The sequence below is a fragment of the Drosophila yakuba genome, chromosome 3R (assembly GCF_016746365.2).
Source record: "Drosophila yakuba strain Tai18E2 chromosome 3R, Prin_Dyak_Tai18E2_2.1, whole genome shotgun sequence".
In the NCBI taxonomy this organism is placed as follows: domain Eukaryota; kingdom Metazoa; phylum Arthropoda; class Insecta; order Diptera; family Drosophilidae; genus Drosophila; species Drosophila yakuba.
This window is the reverse complement of record NC_052530.2, coordinates 17,976,714-18,000,695: the sequence shown is the minus strand read 5'-3', so window position 1 is coordinate 18,000,695 and position 23,982 is coordinate 17,976,714. Positions and strand designations below refer to the sequence as shown.

Genomic DNA, 23,982 nt, shown 5'->3' with positions numbered 1-23,982 from the left:
CCACTCAGGCTTAATAACAGATCGCTAATTGGCTGGCAGGACCACCGGCGCATCAAATCAGCCATTTAGCCATTCAGCCACTCAACCTTGATGTCCCGGCTCGGTCCAGGCCATTTAAATAACTCATTTAGCCCGGCTGGTTTTGTGGCCAAAGAGAACTCGTTGGGGGCTCCTCGTTTCACATACCACCATTCACTATTCACTACTCACTACTCACTCACCTGCTAAATAGCGATCACTCTGCGAACGAGAATAGCGCAGCGTCTGTGGGAAAAAAAGAGGGATCGGGATATAGAGAATGTCCATTAATGTCTGGTAATCAAGTTGATGCGAGGGCGGGTAGATAAGTGCTGCAGGAGGATCTATAAGCGGATTGGGAAGCCCTTTGCTTACCAGGAATAAAGCAAGACAAATTGAACAAGTTGCCTTGAACCGAATAAGAAGTTAAGTGGAACTCTGATGTTTTAAGAATGATCTGAATACAAGTTTACAAGCATAGCTAAGCAAAAGACTACAAAATGTATTTAAGCAAATAAAGCTCTTTGAAGGCAAGGATGACTGGATTAAGTTACAAATGTAGTCCTAATGGAAAAACAAACATTATTTTTTAACAGCCAAGATAAACATAAGGAACTAGTTAAATCCTATTTCAAAATGCAATCGATCTGCCCTCGAGTTCTGAGCGTTTTCCATTCGAGACACTCACCAAATGCTGGGCGTCAAAGTTATCGAATCGCCGGCTCATTTCGCGCTCCTTGAGCAGCATCGGCGCCGAGTTGGACTTGGTGCACAGCTCCTGGATGCCACCAGAATCACCCAATCCGCTGTGCAGCGAGGCACTGCTGGGCGATGGCAGCTCCACGAAGTGGTGCAGCTGATTTGCTGCAGTTGCCGAAGGACTTAGGAGTGACTGGAATGGCTCCTGTCGCAGGACCAGCGACAGTTGGCCACGCTCCTTGTTCTTGATGGCATGGTGATGGATGGGCAGGACTTTTCGCGGATGCACAAGCAGTTGCGGTGAATGGTAGTGGTCCAGGGAGTGACTCCTTTGGGTTCTGGGCACGAGAATCGGCGGTGGTGCCGTGTACTTGCGTCGCAGAACCACTGGGGTGGCGGTGACACCGCCGCCACCACTCGCACTACTGGCATCTCCATCCGTGCAGTCGCATTCCCACATCTCGTCGTACTCCTGGGACTTGCTCATCTTATCCTTTTCCTCGTCCAACAAGTCATCCTGCGACTCATTGGCCTCGCCGCCACTGCCACATTGGCTAAGGACCTCGAGGACATCGGGATCGTCGGAGGAGGCCACCGAGCCGCTCTTCTGGAACTTCATCTTGCGCAGCGCCTCAAACAGGCTGACCGACTCGTTGTCCTGGGCACTTCCGGTGCACTTTCTGTGATGATGGTGATGATGGTGGTGGTGGTGGTGCTGCTGCAAGTGGTGGCTCTTCCAGTAGTGAGACATATCCTTTGGCGGCGTGGCTGTGCCAATGCCGCTCTCATTGTTATCGTTGTCCAGTCCAGAGGAGTCCAGTGAGATGCCCGATTTGCCGGAACTCAGGACACCCGTGGCCTCTTCGCAGGCCGAGGAAGACGAAGTGGAGCTGCAATGTGATGGTGTGATATTAAGACAGTGACAAATCAATTCAAAGGCGTATACATTACACTCGGAACAAATTGCAGTGCTTGCTTTTGAGCTTAACTATTAGAAAAGCAAAAGTGTGACTTTGGGTATTAACCCTTACAATTAAGACTTTCTTATGTGAAAACGAAAACCAGCGAATATAATAATATGAAAGTCACTTTCCAAGCACACCGCACAATTTTTCCGAGCGTAATGTCTCAATGCTGGCACTCACTTATTGTCTTCATCGACGGCGCCAACGCTGCGCAGAATGGACTCCTCCGAGGTCCAAATGGTCGATGTGGATCCTTTTTTGGTCACATCCACCAGGTAGCCGGGTGTGGTGCCGGAGGAGGCAACGGCGGAGGAGCCTTTGCCCGAGTGAACGGTGCCGGCTGATTGGGAGGCGGATGAGATTGAGGCGGACGCCGGCGGCGGGGTTATGGCATTTCTGCTGCTCGTCAGCGCCGCATGATTAATGCCCACCCGTTTTGGCATCGACATCGGCTGGGAGGCCAGCATTGTGTCCATGTCGCCGCCGCTCAATTGTCGCTGTCGCCTAGATTTCAAATCCTCGATGGTGGTCGCCAATTGCGATTCACCTGTTGCCATCGCCGTTCCCTTGGCCGCCGCCATCTCCTCGATTTTCAATGCGCTTTGGAAATTTGTCAGCTTATGAGTTGCCGGTGTCGAAGTTATGGTGTCCGCTTGGCCATTAAGTGGCGGACAGGCCAGACTCTTGCGCTGGCTCTGCGGGGGGATTGCTGCACCTCCAGATCCTCCGGCTGCTCCTGCTCCTCTTCCTCCTGCTGCTGCTCCTCCTTCGCCGCTGGCGAATCCACCATTCGGCGCCGACAGGGTGCGCATATAGGCAACATTCGATTTGGTTGCCGGCGATGCCTCGTTGCGTCCGCAATCAAGGTAAAACGATTGCAATGGAATGGTGGCCTGGAAGAGGCAAGGAATACACTTAGAAAATGGGTTTAAAAATATATAAAAATGTATAACAAATGTATAACTATAACAAACTATTGTAACATATACCTTACTCTAATTTATTGAGATGAACTTAATAGTTCTGAAAAGGCCAAAAAACCAGGCTCGAGTTTCAAGCAAAGATGGCACGACTTTCGGCAAGTGCAGCAGGAAGAAGAACAAGTTAACTTATTAAAATATAGTCAGTCAGGTTTAATAAAGAAAAGTCGACACTGAGTGCCGCTGACAGTTTCGAGGGCCGCAGCCTCAACCTCAACCTCAACCTCCACGGACAAGGACCTTGAATGCATAATGAGCGTGGTGGACCCAGCCTCCGATTCGAATCCAATCCAATGCAAACTGGGGGGCTACCTTGTTGGGGAGCCCAAGAGCCACAGCTCGAAAAGCCAAGCCAAAAGCCAGGGACAATGCGAAAAAGGAAACATCAGCGGAATTTTTAGACATTGTCAAGTGGAACGCGCAAGAAGCGCAGGAATTTACGTATTTTATGCAAATCTTTGGCCAAGACAAGTTAGTTTGTTTCTTCTCTCTCTTTTTTTTTTGTGTGTTTTTATTTCCGCGGAAAGGCATCTCAATGAAGCCGACTTAGCACAGACATTTCCCCTATTGTTTCGGCTTATGATTTATAAGCCGCGTGTGATAACAGCCGATTCGCCGTTCTAAGAACTTTTGGCCCAGCTGCATGTCTACTACTACTCGCTACTCGTATATTCACGGTCATATTTTATTGCTCTTATGGGGGATAAGTGCCTTATGTCAACTCGATTTACAAGCCTTTGGCAAGCGTTTGACAATTTGGTTTTCTCATTTGGTGGGGAAAAAATCCTGACTGCGGCGGCAACAGGCGGAAATTGATTTAAATGATTTATCGGCAGAGAAAAATGTGTATTTATGCCCCGAGCCTCGGCCTCAAAAACCGGGAACACTGCGTTGCTGCTGCAGCAGGTTGCTGCGTTGCATGTTGCTGCTGTTGCTGCTGTTGCTGCTGCTGCTGCTGTTGCATGTTGCTGCTGTTCCTGCTGTTGCTGCTGCCGCTGATTCTGTTAGCGTAATTCCTTGGGGGCCTTGGGCGAATCGCTGGCCAGCGAAATTGCAGGCACAAAAAAGTGTATCACAGCCTGATTGAAGTTGCCAGTCGAGTTCCCGTTCCCGAAAGCAATCAATATGAAATGGCTGGGCTTTTATAAAAACATGAATATAATGCCCAGCGTTTAGGCATTTCCAGTTAACATTGCGGCCACAAGTGCTTTAATTTATTGTTTAAGTATTTAAGCACTTAAGCATTAACTTCCCATAGTAACAGGTTACGAGTGGAGTATTATACAGAGCAGTATAAATATACAAATTATTGGATTGAAACAATCTCTTTGTAGAAGTTATGCAAGGCAAATTATCTTTGGCAATATGTGTGCTGAATTGGTGCTGAATCTGTGCTGATCTGAAGGCCCAAAATATATTTAAGATCGCCAGCTGCACAGATCGCCCCAATCGAGTGTAATGGCCAGCTGCGGACCAGACGACGCCCGTCTAGATCACAGAAATGGTCACAGGATGCGGATGCAGTCAGTCAGGGGCGTCCTTTGGGATTGTGAGCCACACATCTGTTGCCGTTTCGATGGCAAATTTGTAATGCATTATGGAGCAGTCTGGAGAGCCTGCTACGGCAGCGTCTATGAATTATTAATAAAGACGATGGCAAAGGCGATGGCGATGCCATCTGAGCATCTGAGTGAACTGCGTGTTAATGAGCCGCCAACTCTCGCCGGCGACGCATTAATTGGGCGTCCAGATCATTTGGCGTTTATGGGCATGGCCGGGCACCGAACATGTGGCCATTTAAAGGCAGCCGGGCGCCGACTCCGATCGGAAAATAAAAAAAGTTTTACCATTTTACGGCTAGTTATCAAGCCGAAGATCATCTATTTTGCCGCGCACACTCGATTAATTTAGCGATTTTATCAAGGCACCCAAAATAAAGATGAAAAGTTCTCAAATGTTCCCCCAATCTGCTTTACATATGTAAGCAATTTCCGATGATTCTACGTCTCGTTGGTTTTCTTGTGATTGAAATTGAAGCATTTTATGGCTGGGGAAAATTCAAATCAGTTTTATGAGCGGCAGTAGAATCCGATATCCGAAACGCTGACAAAGACTTATTTAAATGTCATAAAATTGTGAACATTTCTCACAACACTGCCGAATAGCGATTTGGAAATGGAAATGGAATGGAAAACAAATGAAATGTTTTCTTCGGTTAGTTAATGAAAAATGCAATAAAATGAACACAAAATGACACATAAAAATTTTGTTTTTCCTCTAGGTCGCCGCTGGGGTTATCAAGAATTTCCGGGAGGGAGAAACTGTATAAATGCTCCTAATTGATCATAAAAACGGGGCGCACGAAATCTACAAAATACGTATAGCATTTGTTTACTGCTTTCGATATCGATGACTGTGAAAACTGAATGACAAATGCAGTGGGTAACGCCTCAGCGCCCCACTTTTGATGATATGTGACCCAGAAAGGCCGCTTCTTCGAGTGGACAACGTATGTATATAACATAAGTAGTGAAGCGCTCTTCAGTACTGATCATGCTCGGCCAGACTATCGCAAATCGATTGGACATGGACATGCCACGTAAATGAGTGACTGGCCCGCGGTCACGCATGCGCACTGATAATAATTATCAAATCAAAACACTTAAACGCCTGCCCAGCCCATCGTCCTCCTCCGGACATTGTTCCCTGATCGCTGATCACTGCTCACTATCCCCTTTCCCTGTCCAATACCCAAGCTCCTCGAGCTCCTCCTGATTTCTGTCGACCATCGTGTTTGTTTGCCTTGCAGTGATTTGCAAGTTCTACTTAAGTCAAAGTGTCTGGGGCTCGTTGAGCTGCGCGAAAAGCTTTTTGTGTGTCGCGGCCTTTTGTCTGGTCAGCCTTGCACGTCGTGCACTGAGAGAAAAGTCAGTTAAGTGGTCAAGAGTCAGTTTGTAGTTAGTTGGTTTTATAAAATAACCGACTCCTTTCAAGACATTGGTATAGAAAGAACCCCTCTGATTTGCACATTTAATACTTCAAACTTTTTTGCTCAGTGCTGGACAGCATCTTGTGCATCTCCACATCTGCTGCCGCATCTGCATGGTTCATCATCATTAAGCGCATTGCGTTGGCCGCAGATGATGCGCCCCTGCCACACGCATGTTACATGCTGCACAAGATTCACTTTCGCAGGGAGAGAAACACACTGGGGCCTGTGTGCCCCGATCCCCATAAACATTGCAGGCAACTAAATTGGGGCGTTTTGGGTTCCGCTCGGTCTGCTGCCGTGTTGACAGCCCAGGCAAAAAGTGAAGTGGAGTGTTCTGCCGGAGTCTCTGGCATCCAATCCCACTTTGCTGATCTTGCTGCAGGGCGGCATGCTGACCCAGTTCACTCCACTCCTGCGCCTTTCGAGCGAAACCAAACTAAAACTGAAACCAAACCAAACCCAAGCAAACGAAACGAAAAGCTGGAAAACTGACAAAAAATGAGATTCTGCTTTACTTTCATTGACAGTTTGTCCAGCAGATTTTTGGCAAACAGGGCACGCACTTGTGCCCTCGATACAAAAGGCCGATTTTGCTGGCTTTGATTTATGCTGCCGTTGGTAGCTCATAAATCATGGCCCTCAGTTCCACTGTCGCACTGACTGATTGACCGAATGAGTGTATTGCTCAGCTGGCAACTGGAAGTCGACCACATTCTTTGGCTTAATTAGTGCAGTGGGGCTTAAGCGCTTTTAATTGGCACTTTTACCTGAGCGATTAGGGCGAAATATGACAGCTCCAGTGAAGGGAGTGTTTTCTTCACTGTCACGTGACAGTATCCAAAAATTCGACAGCTACTTTGCAGATATTCAAGATATTTAAAGATATTTAAGTCGGAAAAAACCCTTTAGACTTAGTTTAGTGTGCCCATGACCTATTTGCATGGCCTTAGCTGTACTTGGCAAGCATAGGGATCCAGGCAAAATGATTTCCGCTTTCCTTTCATTTTGCAACTAGAACGCGTGGAAAGGAAATGGGCCAGCAGACTTTGCGCTCCCAGTATCGATTGGTAGCACATATTTGGAGTTGTCAACAGAAACGCCAGCAACAATGGTGGAGCCCTTTTACCCCATCCGCATATCAGCACCTCGGTTTTTGTGGGTTTTTGGTTTTAGGTTTTCGTTTTCGTTGTTCGGTGTTGATGTCGTGTTTTTCCAACGGCAAGCCATGGCACGCGTTTTGAAAATTAATATTTGTCTTCTTGCAGCAAGTCGGCTGCTGCCTTTTTGAGGTTTTTCCCCCTCGAAAATCGAGGGACCGCGATGTGTGCTAAGCGTATGCATATGCAACCGTGGAGGAGACCGCAAGCTCAGTGCCGTTTATGCGCCGTTTTGGATTATAAATGTTTTAATTAGATATATTCGGCTTGATAAGCCAGAGACAGCTAACAAGTTGGTTGGTCTGTTTCGGGGCTTATGGTTTATGGGCCTCGACTGGTCGAAGTGGGTCAGCGAGTTGGCCAAAGATTGCAGCCACTTTTCCACAGACAAAAACCAAAGCACTTCGGAAAATATTGTGTTAGTTTAATTACAAGATTTCATAGCTGAATTCGTACTTTATAAATATTCAATTGCATAAGAGTAACATTTTGATAAAACTATTTCAGTTCTGTTCTTATCAATGTTTGCATTTTATTATATTTTTAGTGCATTCTAAGAGCAACAGCTCCTTTTGGGTTATCAAAGAGTTGAACTTCCAGCATCTACATAAACTTTGCCCTTTTCCTCCGCGGCCTTTCGATTCCAATTAGAGAAGATTTTACGACTCTATGCGCGGCAATCAATCTCCAATTGTCTTTCAATCTAAAGCTGAGTAAGAACTGCACTAATTAGAGCATTTTATTGTACATTTTATGGCGCAGCGAAGCCACCGAAAAATGCAACTCCTATAAAACATGCCCGTCTATCTTATTCAAACAGTTCAAAGTTTAACTCGTTCAAGTGCCAGCCACCGAGTGACGACTGTCTATCAACGGACCAATTCCGTGGCCCCTACTTCCATCTGGGTGCTCATCCTCATCTCCGACTCCGCTACTCCGTTGCCCATAAATTTCACGCGCCTCAGTTGCGCATCCGGCAAATGGATGGATGGCGATGGCTGGATGGATGGAACATATGGCAGTTCTTGAAAGAACATTCCTCACTCACCGAATTTCTGGGGGAAGTTGGGGCCCTTTTTGGGGGCGAACCGTGTGTGTGGGCCCCCAAAAGTTTGTGTTGCTGCCTGTGTGTGTTGACAACATTGTTGTGATTCAGATTAAATGCCTTTGTCTTGAGCGCATTTTATCTAACCCACATTCATAAAAAATATGCTTCGCTGTTTGCTCGCCAGCATGTCGAAATTAAGGCAACCAGAGATTACACGGAAATTTCAGAGATTTGAGATTAGGAAATCTCTGCGTAAGCTGCAGAACATGTGCATACACCAGGGGCTTAACCTTCTTTGGCATTTTAAACGCTAATTTGCAATTTAAAAGTCAGTCAGATGTGTTCTAAAACAGGGATAGAGTATGTCAGTGCCTTGAAAATGTCTGCAGAGCCTTAAATCTTTCAAGTCCTTTAAATGAAATTAAAGCATCCTGAATTTGATAGAATAACCTATTTAATGATGTTTTCTTTTGAGAGGAAGTTCGTTTTTCGAACTGTGTACTCACGTGCTTCTCTGGTTTCAAGACGAGTCCGTTCTGCTGCTGCTGCTGCTGCTGTTGCAGTTGATGTTCCATGATGGACGATGAGCCCTTGCCGAGGCGACTCTGGATGGCCGCCGAGGCAGCCGCGGACAGGAGGATGGGCGCCGTCCTGGAGGTGGGCGAGCTGCCGGCCGAACCGGAACCGGATCCTTCGGCCAGGGCCGCCAGATGCGGGGGCAGCTTATCGCCGGCGGCCATCAGGCTGTCCAGATCACGTAGGAACTTGCAGGCCCAAATGTTAACATCGTCCGCCTGGACAGGTGGAGTGGGCATGGAGTTCGACGTGGTCTTGGTGGGACTGTGTGGACTGAGGGGTGGTGGAGGCAGTGCCCTTAGTTTAGTTGTCACTGGCTTTCCCGATGTGACTGCTCCTGTTGCTGCTGCTGTTGCTTTTGCTGTTGCTGCTGGTGTGCCCGATGTGGCTGTGGTGCTGCTGCTGTCAAAGCCGCTATCTGATTCCGTGGAACGAGACAATTCATCAAGCTGCTGGACTCCTGCCTGCGATAGCCGCTCCTCCAGTTGCTCACGGAGCTGCTGCTCCAAACGCTGGACCTTGCGCAGCTCGAAGACCTCGTTGATTTCCCGCTGAAATTAGAATGGCAGTTGTTAGTGAGGTGCACTTGGAGAAATAATGGCACTGGTATGAAATGATTTAAAAAATTTAATATTTGGGCATATCTTTATTTGATTTGGTAAACAAACAATAGCCAAATCAATTAGACATTATATTTTATATATGTATTTTACCTACTCCACCTATTAATCCCCTTCGTTGTTAATTTTCTGTCCATGCATAGAAGACCCATAAATTGCGCGCTGTGGCGGAGATTAGGTTTTGATTAGCGCTCTAATTGCGCACATATATCAAGGCAATGGTCTATTAATCGAGCCCAGAGCGCCACATTCGCGGCCACAAAGAGCATCTTCTAATGGCCCCCGACTATGATGTATGTTTGCTTAATTTGGACCGCAAACAGGGCTAGGAAGACAGAAAGAAAGGCCAGGACACGACCGCAGGAGACATCCCGGAGAGACATGGGCACAATCAAAGACAAATAAATTAGAACACGACCGCGGAGGCAGCAAAAGGTTTTCCACACTCGCATCGGAACAGAAAACTGCAGCCACGAACTCCCAACGAAACACGACTCGAATGCAAATAAATTGAAATGAAGCAATTTGTTAGCCAGATTAAACACGGCTAAGAAAAGAGGTACCAAAAAAAAAAGAGGAAACGAAAAACAACACTGGAAGAGAACTCCGGATGGTCGCCAGGGAAGATCAGAGACAGATGGAGCCCACAGGGCTAACAAAGTCAGCGAATTACTTAATTAAAAATCGTGGCCCCAGACCCAGACCCTGAATCCAGAACCCAACAAACTGGTCCTCGTATCCAAGGAACCCTTTCCACAGAACCCTTTCCACCTCTTCCCGGTTCCCCAGTGACATTAATAACGTGCAGTGCTCATTACTCAACAATTGTGTTTTTTTTTTGTTTGCAGGCCCTTGTTTTCCCCCCGTTCTTTTTTCCAATTTTTCCCTTTTTTTTGTGGCGGCTCCTGTTGCCAGAAGGGCAAGTCCCAGACAAATGCGATCGAACATTAGCAGGCAATAAATCCTCAGAGGTAGTCTATTGCCTCTGGGGTCTTGAAAGAAAGCCGCGTACTCTAAGATTTTATCGACGGGTCCACTCGGGCTTTGCATTGGCATTCTCATTGGTGAGAAGTTGGCTGGCTAATTTGCGAAGGCGGTTCTGGGTTCACAGGTTATTCAAACAACAAACAAAGCCGGACACCAATCCAATCGAGTTTGCTGGCTTGGTGGCCCACTGACTTCAGCTGATTGCAAACTCAACTTGTGACGTATGAGAGCTGGCTTGGGGCCATCTCAAGTGGGTCGCCATATTTCCCAGTTCGTCGCCGTGCAATGCAATTTCTTTTTATTAATTTCATGCTACGGCGCATATGACAAACAATTGGCATCGTGCACTGCAATTATACTACAAAAATATTTCAATTTTTTTATATTTAAACATATTATTGTATGCCATTGAATAATAATTTTATTCCTGAATAATAATGATACTTATTTCTTCAACTTCTTGAGCTCGTAATGGAGCATATTAGATTGATTTTGGGTGTTGTATTTCAGATTCTGTTCCCATTTCTCTGAGTGTTGTCATATGTGACCAAGGGTCTGTCGAGCGCGACCAGCAGGCGTATTCCCAAAACTCCGCGGGCCGCTCCTTTGGCCTTTGGATCTCGTTCTCGTGCTATAAAAAGCTGGACCGCTGGCCAGCAACTTTCAGTTTCAGTCTCTCCGTTTTTCTAAGAGCCAAAAACGCAGCGGATGCCGCGGACTGGCCGCCTTTTGCCTGGCTAACTGGCTAACTGGCTTCTTCAAAGTGGCCGACGAGCGGCAGGAGTGGAGTGAAATAAAAATTGGCACAACTTCGAGCGACTTGCGTTCAAGTTGGAGTTGGAGTTTCTGAGTTACCAAAGTCGGTCCTCGATCCTCCGTGCAAGGCGGCAGACAGCATGAGACTCACATTGGCCTGGCTCAGCCTCTGCCTGGCGATTTATTGCGGCGGTGGCCATGGCCATGGCAATGTGGTCCTATCTTTGCCACCATCGCTTATCGCCACGGCCACGAAGGCGGCCTTGAGCCACCAACAGCAGCAGCAGTCGCAGCAGCAGCAGCAGCATCAGAAAAAGGATGCACGCGTCCTGTTTGACAGCCCCGCCGATGCACTGCGCGATATGATGCACAACGGCAATGGCAATGGCAATGGCAATGGCAATGGCAATGGAGATGGCAATGGACCCATGGATTCTGGAAAATTTAGCCTGGCCAATGTGGAGCAAACAGCACCGCAGCACTCTGAGGATTTTAATCGAAACGCAGATGATTTAGGGGCCAGGCAATCAGCGCCGCAGGAAATTGCAATGGGAATGGAACTGGGCATGGGATTGGGTATGGGTCTGGGTCTGGAGCCCAACAACTATCGCACCACGCCCCCTCATCGGTATTGGGGCCAGCGTTGCCAGGGACGGTCCGGCGGATCCAGCAAGTGTCCGCAGGAATACTATCGCACCATGCTGGCGGCCAGGTAAGATGTGGGTCCAGGATGTGGGTGGCAAAGTGGCAAGTGGCCAAGTGGCGGCCAGATTGGCCAGCAGGTTCAAGGCTGCACAGAAGGAAAGTCGAGAAAGTTGAGCGCTTCGTTTCCGCCTTACATGTAAACCGATTTGGCAGCCGACTTAACCCACTAAGGCCGAAAGCTATCAAAAAGATATCAGTTTCAATATTTAATTACTAGCTTTTAAAGGGCCATCTTCCCTAACAACTTTTTGGCAGAGAAAATTCGTTTGCACACCTTGAAATATTGATACACATCAATTCTGAATCCACACCTTTGGCCAGAAGAGGGTTAATGCTAACCCTTTTCAGGGCGCCAGGCTCTGCCAAAAAAAAAGGTTAACCCACGAGAGGGGCTACAAATCGTCGACAATTTGGCTGTCGACTGGGAACACGCAAAACCAATTAATGGGCGTGAAAAAATCAGTACCGACGATTGCAGTTTTGCTCTGTTGCAGTTTTGTTTCAAGTCAGAGCCGCCAGGAGAGCGCCGCCACGTATGTTGATTTATTTTATAAAATAACAACTGTCAGCAAATTCATTGCCCCGAAACGAAATCGAAACGAAAACAGCATTACGAGTTTCACTTTTCATTTCGGCGAGTGGGAAATATTTTTCTTGCCCAGCTTTTGTTTTATTTTAACATAAAACATTTCTTTCTTCTCTTTGCTGCGGCGGCTTGTAATTTAAGCGGAATATTATGTTGTGTTGAAAAATTATTGGGCGCTGCTATTAAATTCGAATTAATCATCTCAGGGCTGGGATCCTCTCATTATTGCTTTCTGTTCGCTTATGTTCGGTTATGTTTGGCTTTTGTTGATTTGTTAAATGTTTGATTAATTAACCATGAGCCCGCATAACTTTCGAGTGTTGTTGCTGTTCGTCTAATTTGTAATATTACACAGTAATTTATGTGGAATTGCCTCAAATTGACTTTTGATTGAATTGGATCAGCCTGACAGCCTCGGATAAGCGAAGAGTTTAGGCGTCCCATTGTTGTGAGTGGAAAAAAGAAGTTCATCAATTTGGTGTCGTCAGTTTCAGTTAATTTTTGAAAAAGAGAAACTCTGGCCAACAAGGGTAATTGAAACCCATGGCCGCAACCCACGCTTCACGCTTCAGACCCAAGAGAAAAATGTGAAAATGTGCTGTTCCTCAAAGCGAACAAATGATGGGGCATTAATCAGACTATAGAAACCGTAAGACCTTATTATTCCTCCTCATCAGGAACAAAGAGGCCCTGTCCCGCCTCCACATGCAGCTGACTTCGATGCAGGATTCCGACTCGGGGGCCAGCTCCTCATCGGATTCCGGGGAGAATGACGATGTGGACGACGAGGAGCAGAGCAACAATGAGGTCTTTATGCTTCTGACTGGCGAACAGGATCTCATGAAGTTTCTGCACTGGGCCATGCAGCTCCTGTATCCCATTCAAGGTCCTTTGGGCAATCTGAGCGATGGGGCAGCCGAGAACTACTACCCGGGAATGTTTATTTGGAAGAAACTCAATCTATCCGGTCACCTGGAGCCCCCACTTATTGTGGACGAGCCGCAGTATGTGCTGGTCAGAAGGGAAAAGTTCTTCGATGGCTATCAACTTGGAGGTGAGTGTATTTTCAAATCTCCTTTGATTGATCGAATTTGATATTCGATTGAGTTTTACCAGAAGACATGAGCAAGGAGAACGATCCATTCATACCGCCTCGAGGTCGCAAGCACAGCGGATCGCCGGATCTGGACGCCCTGATGAACCGGTACGAACCCTTTGTGCCCAATCGCGGCAAGCGCGACAAGGTCAAGGATCTGTTCAAGTATGACGACCTGTTCTATCCGCATCGCGGCAAAAAGCATCGCAACCACTTTCAAGTGGACGATCCCTTCTTTGCCACACGGGGCAAGAAGCTGCAGCTCCGGGATCTTTACAACGCCGACGATCCATTCGTTCCGAATCGCGGCAAGCGGCACTTGACAGCCAGCGCTGGGAAATTGGGTGGCTGGGAGCGGGTGGTGGCGTCGGATGGTGGTGGTGGAAAATGGCCAGATGACAGCAGCAACTACTGGCCGCTGAGAATGTCAACGCATAAAATTAATGGTTACGATCAATCAGTCAGGCCATCACTGTCAGTGGAGGATGCTGCTGCCTCATTGGCTTCGTTGGCTTCTTGGCGACTGCCCGCTAATAGATTGCACTCGACAAGATCAATGTCAGCCGATCTGGCGCAGCAATTGCTCTTGCCACATGTCCGCTTCATTGGCAATCCGAACATGCGCCAGCAGCAGCAGCAGCAGCAGCAGCATCAGCAGGTGAAAACCTCATACCCATCCTCCTGGCCAGCTGAGGAGCGCCTCCGGAGATCCATCCCGGCCCCGGGCGGTGGTAACGATGCCCACGAGACTCAATTAACGCAATCGCACCCGGCTAATCCACATTCGGACACTGATACGGACAAGCTAAACATTTAAATGCGACGAGCGAGTTGCGTTTTCGTTTTCGGATTGGTTTTATTCGGCTTTTCAGTTTTCGGCTTGGGGCACCGTTTTCCTCGACTCATGTGGACAAAACTATATGGCACACAATAAAGTACAGCATGCAATTGATTTTGAGAGAAATCGCATCGAATCGTGGCGAACTGAAGGTTGATCGGCTGCGTTGCCCTTGGGGACGCCTTTTCAGAACTGCACTGAGAGAAAATCGTATCAAGTGGGGGTATGTGATATAGCTTATCCATTCTTATAAGTTTCTCAGTTCGATTGTCTTGTATATCCTATGCACAGCTTTTTCTCGCCGTGTTCTCGACGAAGGTCTCGCCCCGTTGCCCTTGGCAAAGTGGTTGCAGTGCGAGTATTCCTATTTTAATTGTATTCATTGGTTAATTTATCGCTAAATGCAATCAGTATTGTGCTCAGCATCGAGTCTAGACTCGAAACCCTGAAACCCTGAAACTCTGAAACCCAGCTGCAGACAGTCGGGCGTGGCACGCAGAGTTGATGCCACATCAGCGATATGCTGGCAGATAAACAGATACACAGATACATGGATATTGTAGAACAACCGCAGTCGGTAAGTCCGGTAGAAGAAAACCGAAAACAGCTGCTGAGCAAGAGCGACTGCAAAGGTCAGAGCTACAAGGGCCATGTAATCCCCAAAACGCACATCAATCACGCGAGTTTAGCTTATTAGCCAAGCACTGAACCTTAAACAAAAAGCACGGGAGTAGCACTGCGTTTGTAAGCCACTGTGAGCTAAAATTTTCCACTTCAACCGATTTCTGACATTGACATTGACCACATCGACATCAACGTCAAAATATTTTTCTTTTTTCTCGCTTTTTTTTTTTCTTTTTCTTGTATTTTTGGTAAGCCAGCAGAGCAGCTCGCTTTGTTTTTGAACAAATGACCATTGAAGGTCATAGCCAGATCCAAAAACGGGCAACAACAAATTGGTTAAATAATACCCATGTGCTCCTCCATCTTCATCTCGATTTGGCCTCTTTATTTTTTCTGTTTTCTGGTAGCCTGACGTCCGAGCGATCGGTCCAAAATCCCCCGAAGATCATTATAATTTCAATGGCACTTCATATGGAGTGTGTGTATGCATATATATGTGTAGCTACGTTTGGTTAGAAGAATGCAAGCAAAGCCTGCAAAGCCGCATATGTGTACTATACATTTTCTAAGAGTTCAACTCTCGGCTGGGCAATGACACTTGAAGTGGCTGGCTCACGTGCAGCTTTTTCAGAGCCAGAATGGCTGAAATCGAGGCAGAGTTTGAGGTTTGAGTTGGGTAAGCTTAGTGCTAAACAGCTGTGACAGCTTCGGAGGAAATCCCGCAGAAGCCCTGCTTACCGTTCTTACATAACTCAAAGCAAAAATCTTTGAGTACTACACTCAGTCTTATTGGCAAAAGGTTACGTACCACTGTTAGGTTTTGATTGTTTCAAATTTGTAGATATAAATAGGTTTTTTATATGTAGCTAAATTAATCATTGTACATCGGTAATACAAGTGCGCCAATCGTGGCAACAAATCCTTGGCCAGGCATTTGGATTTTGTAAATTAAATTCCACTGGCTTTCAAAACTCTGAAGATCGAGCAGCAGGCTACTTTGTGTCACTTGTGGCAAGCTAGTGGCGGCTAGAGGAAAAGAAAGTCCGGGCTCAGAAGAGCACTCACCGCACAAAATGCGATTCCCAGTTGTGAGCTTCGATTCGGCATCAGCAAATTGGCTCAATTTTTGTGGCACGGCCTTTTGGTTTATTTTCCTTATTTTTTTTTTTTTTTTGTGACTTGGTGGCTGCTGATTTGCTTGTCGGAAAATATCAACGCATTGTCAGCGAGCCGAGCTTGACAACTGGCAACATGCAACGCTGCAACATTGCAACTCTGCAGCATTGCAACTCTGCTGCATTGCAACTCTGCGGCATTGCAACTGCAATTGTAACGCGATCAGCATGAGTAGCTGGCAGCCTGTGACAGCGGCTTAATTGCTGTCTGCAATTATGATTGCTGCCGGTGAAATGGTAGAAGTCTTTTGCCGCTTCGCTTTCATTTCAAAGTATCAGCTTCTCAGTTTTACAGCTAAAGCTTCAGCTTCTCCCACAGTCTTTCTTCTTTTTTGTTTTGTTTTTTTTTTTAGTTTACTGATGATTTTCTGACTCCATTTGGCATCATCGAAGGAGGCCCGTGGGATTTTCTTTGGCTTTGCCAGATCAACTCCCGGTTGACAAAAATAGTAACGTGCAGGCAGGCGCTGCCTTTTATTGCCATTTGTTTTGGCCCGTTCGCCCGTTTGACGTTGACAAAAAAACGTCATTTGCAAATTGGGCAAAGACAACTTTCTCTAGGCAGCTGCGCCGTCGCATTTGCAGTCGCAGTCGCGTCGCATTCGCATTTGCCAAGTGACAGAGCCATTGCATAAAGCCATATAGATAAACCGAACCTAAGGCAAGTCGTCGCCCACATTCATTAACAGCATTCGCATAATTGGCTAAAGCAGATACTTTTTGTGGGTTCATCGAACCAGCCAGACCTGGCCAAACCCAAACTCAAACCCAAACTCAGCTCCAAAACAAAACTCGAAGAACTGAAAACTGAAAACTAAATCCAAAAAACAATCCATGGGCGCAGCAGCAGCAGGTTACGTCTTAATTTCCCATCGCCACTTTGTCAATATCTATAATTAAAATCATTTGAGAACACACGCAAACTGTGCGCCAGATTTATCAGATTTTCGAATGGCAGAAAGGCAATATTTATACACGTTGTCATGCTGAAAGCTTGATTGATGCATTAAGCTTACTTAGCCGCATAGTCGATGCTGACGAGCGCCAATTACTGGCTGCTTAAACGGGAAAACTCAGCCCCATCCAGTCAGTCAGTCGCTCGCTTTTCCATTCATCCATTCATCCATCCAGCCAGCCAGCTTGTCCATGTAAAATTATGGAAAATCTGTGCAAAAGCCAGTGCTAATTGATGCAGGAAGCGCGACGAAAAAAACGAGTTGCCATCGCCTGTCATGGATTCGCTTCGTTTCGTTTCGGTGCGTCTTAAATGGGTCAGGCGGTGATTACCGCCTCCACTAACGCATTTCATAACTACACTTCGAAAATGGACTATGATCCAATCATAACAAAAAATGGGTGGAGACTTGCTTAGAAAGAAATCACAAATTTAAATATTCAAATTGCAATGTTAGTTTCACAGAAGGTAGAGTGATAAAAGATGTTAACTAAACATTTTGTTTCAACTTCTAGTACCTCCTTTTGACGCAGTGTATTCAAATTAGGCCTAAGGCCACGCCAACAAGCGTCTTAGCTGACTTAGCGTGTAACGGCAATTTCCAGCCAAAACGTTGCACTATTTGTCATAATAAATGTGCACAAAGGAGACGTTGCCCCAAAATCCCCCCTCCCCTAACCCACCATTGCTTTTGGCCCGAAAAGAAAGGTTTTGGCCTGCGTGGGCAGCGCTGTGACACATTTTGTCATCATTAGGCACAGTTGCCGGCTAATAATTTCAATTTAGCCAAAAAATTAGTTGTATTCGGAGGTGGAACAGGGGGAAAATGTGTAAAAAGGCGTTAATAACCGCAGTGTAAGGCCATAAGCCGACAGCCCACGCCAGGCCAAGAAAAACTAAGCCAAACTAGGTTTCGGCTTACATCGTTTCGACTGCTCCAGAGAAAGGGGCGCTGGGGGGCGTGGCCGGGCACTAGATGGGTGTTAAGGTGATGACACTGATTATAAAATGCAGCATATGGCAGCATATGGCATATGGCACATGGCGTGCAGCATTTACCGCCATAAAGCCATCCCGGTTGATCAGCGGCGATAAAAACGCCTTGCACTGATTTGGCGCGGTAAAAAACGCAGTTAAATCGCCGGCGTTTGCTGCGCGATTTGTGGGTGCTCCATTCTGGCACAAATGGCGAAAAGGCACTTAAGTCGCGAAATTTATTTTATCTGGAGCTTAGCACATGCGTTGGTGAAATTTTATTTCACATGCACTTATAGCGTAGTTATCTGAGGAAGTGTCACATAAACTATAGGAAAAGTCTTGTCCTTAATTTCGCGCTACTAAAAACGCTATAAAATCAGGGCATCTGTTGATGAAGAAGTTAAGCCAATAAAAGAAAAGGATCTTAAGAAAGATATGTAAACGGCATTCTACTAAACCACATTTGTGGGAATTAGATAAAAATTGTTTCCGGGTATGTAATGCTTTAAGAGTGCAATTCACAATCTAATCGATATAATCGAATTCATAGTGCGACTTGCACACTTCTTCCCGACCACTGACCACAAGAACGAATCGTAAACGAAACGCTGGGGAAAATGCGCGTGCGTGCGTTTATGCTTCCGCCATGAGCGGCAAATAAACATAGTAATAACAACAAAATCTAGCAGCTATGAGGAAAATTCACGCGAAACAGTTATAAAAGACGACAGAAGGCACGAGGGAAAAGGCGAGGAAAAAATAAAATAAAAGAAAAAAAATACGAAAAGAAAAGAAAACCAAAGCCCCGGCCGTTGACGTTGCCGTCATCGTTGATGTGTATGTGTAATATTGCGCTTTCCGGTACAGAAACATAAAATTTTATGTACACGACCGCTGACGACAAGCCAAACGACAGGCAAAGCGGCAGCGGAAAGTCGGGCGTGCAACACGGCGTATGCGTTACATATTACGGCTGTGTGTGAGATCGCCTTAACACATTTTTCTGTCACGCAAAATAATCATTTGCAAAATCACGCCGTGTTGACAGGCAGGGACAGGGGGAGGGGCGTTAAATGAAAGACTGGCACTAGGCTGACTCTCAGGCAATTGTGTGATTACACTGGCCAAAAAATTCCATGGATTCCAAAAAAATAATTTAAATATTTCCATAATAAAAGTAAAATCTAAGGCATTAATGGCTAGGTAGTTGCCAATCATCCTGCATCATATTTCAATAATATACCATCATATCCTAACACATATTTCTCTCACTGCACTTAAGTGTGCGTTTGCTTGATGGGGACAGAAATGGTCGCTTATTATCATGTGAAAATGCCACAAATCGAACCACACCACACAGCAGACTGCGTCAAGTGGGGCAGTCCCCAAAAAGTATCCCCCCATTTAAAGGGGAAAATTGCGCAACTTGGGAACGGAACAGCTCTGCATTTCCCAGACCCAAAAGAGCCAACAACAAAACAATAAAGAGGCACTCACCTTGACACGCTCCAGATACTCCTGCAAAGCGCCGTACGGATCCTCGCCATCGACGTCCAATAAATCCAGGCTGTGAGCCAGGTCCAGATTGTCCAGTGCGGACAATTCGGAGTCGGCCTTATCGGCAAATGGCAGCTTATGATGATGATGCCCCTGAACGGGCGCCGCCTGGCTTAAGAATTTCTTATCAGCTGTCATGGTGTGGCTGCCTGGCGTTGTTGCACCCGTTGCCGCTGTGGTCGATGTTGCCAATGTTGCTGATGTTGCCGATGTTGCTCCTGTTGCAAGTGCAGCGGCAACATTGCTTCCGTATTGGCGAGTTCGCGGCATGGTTGCACAACCGGTGCTAAAAACGCTCGGAGCGGCAGTTGCCACAGCAGATGTGGTGGCAGATGAAGTCGGCCGACCATCAACGTCTCCGTTGGCCGCCACATCACTTAATCCCGATTTGTAGCGCGTCGTGTCAGCGGCGATTGCTGACGTGCGGCCAGATGTTGCTGCCGCGGATGTTGCTGCTGCAACTCCTCCTGTTGCTGCTGCTGTTGCTGTTGCTGCCGGCAAAGTCGCTGGCTGGCCGTTGATAAGCGTTTGATGTTGCTGCAGTTGGTTGCTGCTGCTGCTGTTGCTGTTGCTAATTGCACTTTTCACATCTTCTCCTGTCATGTTGTTTTGATTTGTATTACTATTGCACTGCATTTTCGTTAACTTCTTGACTTTGTCATGTTGCCGCGCTGCCTGCTGTTGCTGCTGCTGCTGCTGTTGCTCTGTAAGTGAAAAGTAAAGCACACACAAAAGATTATAAGCTTGGCTAATCGCGGCAATATATCTGCACATAAAGCTGTCATTGTATGGACGGCGCACCCCGAACAGACAGTTTCCCAACTGCAAAGGAAAATCAGCACTGAGAAACCAGCAATTCAAGCAATTCACATGTGGCTTAAGCCGAATTCGCGAAAATTTCTGCGCTAATCGCCGCGAATTGTCCACCAAATGTGTGCCATTTAAATTGTCATAAATTTTGCAACATGCCCCGCACATGTGTGTGGACTTAACTCCTTTTTTTTATTTGGCATACGTGTTTGCGTTTGCTGCGCGAATGTTTTAATTAATTTCTTACGGGCGCGAAAAAATTGCCGGCAATTATTTACATGCACGAATTTATGGCTCACACCGCACCAACCTCAGCCATTTCCCGACTGTTTCCCATTATTTATCTTCGGTGGAGTTCTATTTTGGAGCTGGGAGTCACGCCCAAGGAATATGTGGCCTTTGAATTTATGTCGCTGTGGAGCTGGAAAATGGGTCATCGCAATCAGCTTGATACTCGCACCTCATATGGGCAGCGTGACTAATTTCGATGTATTTATTAAATGTCAAAGTAGCTTTTGCTGATCACAAGGCAATAGATGTCAAAGTAACAATTTCTGATCATAAGGCATCCGACTTTCTGTAGTAAACTGAGTATTTTAGGATTCCTTCCCTGAAGTATAAAACTCGCTACTATAATCAAAAGCACCACATCTTTGCAGAGTCTCCCGCCCTCAGAAATGCTAATAAATTCGCATAGGGGCCTAGGTTATTTGAACTTTTGTCAAACGGAAGAACCCCGCCAACCGGCCGGCATTTGTCTATATCTATTTATATATACGTTTATTTGATTTCTTTTTATTATTTTTTTTCGTTTATTTTATTTTTTTCTGGTTGGGGGCAAGTGAAACGGTTAAAGAGCTCATGTGGTTGTTGCTGTGTTGATTTTATGGCTTTGATTTGATTTTTGTTTTTATTGCGCATGCGTGCGTTCGATTGAGTTTTTTGATTAAAATGTCGCCGCCACCGTCGCGACTTGCGACTTGTGACTTGGCGACAGTCGTACAGCAATTCCTACTACAAAAGCCAAGCCAAGCCAACAGCAACAGGGGTCTTTTGGGCCGGGGCCGCAATGGAGTGACTCTGACTCCACTTCTGCTGGTCGAAAGGAGCTTGGCATTTAAGAATTCTGAATCGCATGCGTTACACAACGGCCCGTGGCGAGCTCGTAAATCAGCGGCTGCAAACGAGAGTCAGTCAGCGGACGACAGGGACAGTTGCCAACATTCAACATTCAACATTCAACATTTTATGGGGGTCTCTCTGCCAATTGATCGTTTTGGGCCGATTGGCAAGCCGCCAGTTCAGCCAAAGCTCAGCTCAGCCAAAGCCAGGCCCACACTCGGCTGCACTTTTCTTCTTCTGCATTTTTTGTATTTTATTTCTGCATTTCAATTGTGCAACGCTAACGGTACTCCCGGCCCATAAGTACGGCTCTTTGCCGCCGTGTGGGTGACGCGTCGCGAGTTCATGGGAGGTCTTCCCCACATTTCGACTGCACTTCGCACTCGCAGTCCTTTTCTTCGGGCGACACATAAGGGCACACACTAACATAATAAGGTATACAAATATTTTATGACGTATTTCTATCTATTAATGATTTTACTCCTATTTAAATAGGATTTTTTTATATTTTATACAGCTCAGAATCTCCATAGAGATGAGAGCATCCCAACGAGTTAAGTAAAAGAAAACCTATTCAAGTCTTGTGACATTGTGTTTGCACATACCTACGGTTATTTTTAATTTTAGCTATAATTTGGCTTACTAATTAGCAGTTTAAAAAGAGGATATGTACACACACACCGGACGGAAATAAAATTCGCAAGCATTGTTCTATTTGATGACTAGCCATAAATTCTTACTCTTTTGGGGAAACTGCGAACTGCGGTACCTGTGCACTCGTTCGCGTTCGCATTTTGTGGCTCTGCAAACACGAACAAAGAGCTCGAAAACAAAACATTTGTACGCATTTAGCTTATTTGCTTATTTACTTATTTACTTGAAATAAAATTGTTTGCCGGGTGTGTCCGCTAAATGGCCACCGTCCAGTCCATTCACTGATCACTGATGGGCGTGTGTGTGTTGGTTTTTATTTTATTTTTCATTTTGCGGCTGCTGATTGATTCGCTGTCTGAGGTCACTTCAACGTGATTAATTGTCGATTGAAACTGAGGGGGTGGAGAGACGTTTGCGGAGGTGTCACTGTGTGTGCCTAATTGAAAATAATGCAAAAGTACAAGCCATTTTGCTTGTGAAGCGCACACTCATAGAAAGTCCGCGTACGGTCAATATTTGCCAGCAGCTTGTGCACTTTATGCAGTTGTTATACATACTCGTATGTACGAGTATTCCCCCGGCGGAGGGACCTACCTCAATGCATTTCATTTGGACTGGCCGAGTGGCGCAGAATGACTAAGAGTGAGTAAATAAATAAAATGCAATGAAATGAGCTCAGCAGAAGCTGTCAGCCCGGCAAAAATGCACCAGCGAGCACTCGGACACTTGGACACGCGATTAGCGGGCGATGAGCAAGAAGCCAGTCCACCATCCACTGCCCAGCATTCAGAATGCCCAGTTCAGCACCCAGAATCGCCAGTCCAGCACCCAGAAACCCCAGTCCAACATCCAGAATCCAGATGCGAAAAACTCTGAACTGACGTGTGTCGGGTTGGGACAACGTCTTCGTCATGCCGATCAGCGCAGATCAGAGGCGCCCTAAGACGCCGCCCGAGTAGGGATAATTCTCTGGGCTCAGTTCGTACCCTTTCCAGTGAGTTTTCCCCTTTAATGGAAAAGAAGATCCACTATATTTACAGGGGAAAATGGGGTATATCCTAACATCACATTATCTAGATACGTTTCAATACAATACTAGCGAGTTCTTTCTGTCAAAAACATGTGACACTATTCCACATTTCCTTGTTCTGTAAAGTGCAGTATTCATTACTTCCTGAACTTCTAAGCTCCAGCCAAGGGTATTCAAATATTCGATATCCCACTTTTCGAGCAAACTAAGGGCAGGGCTCGTGGAGCTGGGAGCTGGGAGCCTTGGAGCCTGGGGGCTTGGGTCTTTGGAAACGACGGGCTCTGGCGGCTTTCAAGCCTCATTTGCCTATCAAAATGATATAATACGCACTCATGACGTCGATTGCCGTGTGTACGTGTTTCCTGTTGCGCCTTTTGTCGCTGCCATGCACTTTTTTTCTCCTTTTTTCAAGTTTTTATTGTGTATTTTCTTATTTTTGTGTGTGCAAAACTGCAGTTTATGGGGCGTGGCTGGAATCAAATGGAGTGCACTTTACGGCTGGTGACAATGCTGACCGGGGAGTGTTTTTCTTTCAGCGTTTTCTGGGTTTCTTTTTGGTTTTTTTTTGGCCGCCTGCAAGTGCGTTTTCGAGCTGCACCCAAACGGCAATCGTTCGACTTTTACAACTTTCCCAGTCGATTGCCAGAGCTATGCAGACGCATTTATAATAAATATTTTTCACATTATTAATGCCCACTATGGGCGGCAGACAGTTTGCGGGGAAGTTTTTAATGCCGCCTTAAGTGGCTTTTTATTAAACATTGCGGCATTTAATTGATTTGTAATAGATTCGACTCTTTATATTAAATGCCAAAGGTGTGTGCCATGTTAACGGAAACCCAAAGGCTCCACGTCATGCATAATTCATGCACTTTTTTTTCGAAGTCGGAACAATATAAAGAAAAAGTAACAAGTAATAACAAAAAAGTTATGCACACGCCCAAAGTTTCTATAAGCTTTTCCCTTACGTGTCAATACTCGTGCTTAAATTATTTACCAAGTATGTTAGTACCGCATTTAATTGCTTTCAATTGATTTCACTGAATTCGCAAGT

The 23,982-nt window shown here is 46.1% G+C and overlaps 2 protein-coding genes across 4 annotated transcripts in view; one reads left to right on the top strand and one right to left on the bottom strand.

Annotated features, from left to right (window-relative positions):
• The window catches only part of LOC6537312 (stAR-related lipid transfer protein 13), a 92,833-nt gene that overhangs the window by 16,456 nt on the left and 52,395 nt on the right, over nucleotides 1-23,982 (bottom strand). For both annotated transcript variants that reach the window (XM_039376480.2, XM_039376479.1), the window contains 5 exons: nucleotides 19,253-20,016; nucleotides 8,366-8,986; nucleotides 1,863-2,575; nucleotides 707-1,607; nucleotides 222-264 (listed from right to left, as the gene is read on the bottom strand). In XM_039376480.2, coding sequence (XP_039232414.1) covers nucleotides 222-264; nucleotides 707-1,607; nucleotides 1,863-2,575; nucleotides 8,366-8,986; nucleotides 19,253-20,016 — 3,042 coding nt within the window. The remainder of the gene's footprint in view (nucleotides 1-221; nucleotides 265-706; nucleotides 1,608-1,862; nucleotides 2,576-8,365; nucleotides 8,987-19,252; nucleotides 20,017-23,982) is intronic.
• Nucleotides 10,709-14,137, top strand: LOC6537308. 2 transcript variants are annotated; one of them, XM_002097830.4, is made up of 3 exons: nucleotides 10,709-11,510; nucleotides 12,767-13,143; nucleotides 13,206-14,137. In XM_002097830.4, the coding sequence occupies exons 1-3, from the start codon at nucleotides 10,939-10,941 to the stop codon at nucleotides 14,000-14,002; spliced, it is 1,746 nt and encodes a 581-aa protein (XP_002097866.2). In that variant the 5' UTR covers nucleotides 10,709-10,938; the 3' UTR covers nucleotides 14,003-14,137. The 2 variants fall into 2 exon arrangements, with proteins under 2 accessions (XP_002097866.2, XP_015048274.1); XM_015192788.3 differs by having other exon boundaries at nucleotides 10,710-11,510; nucleotides 13,209-14,137.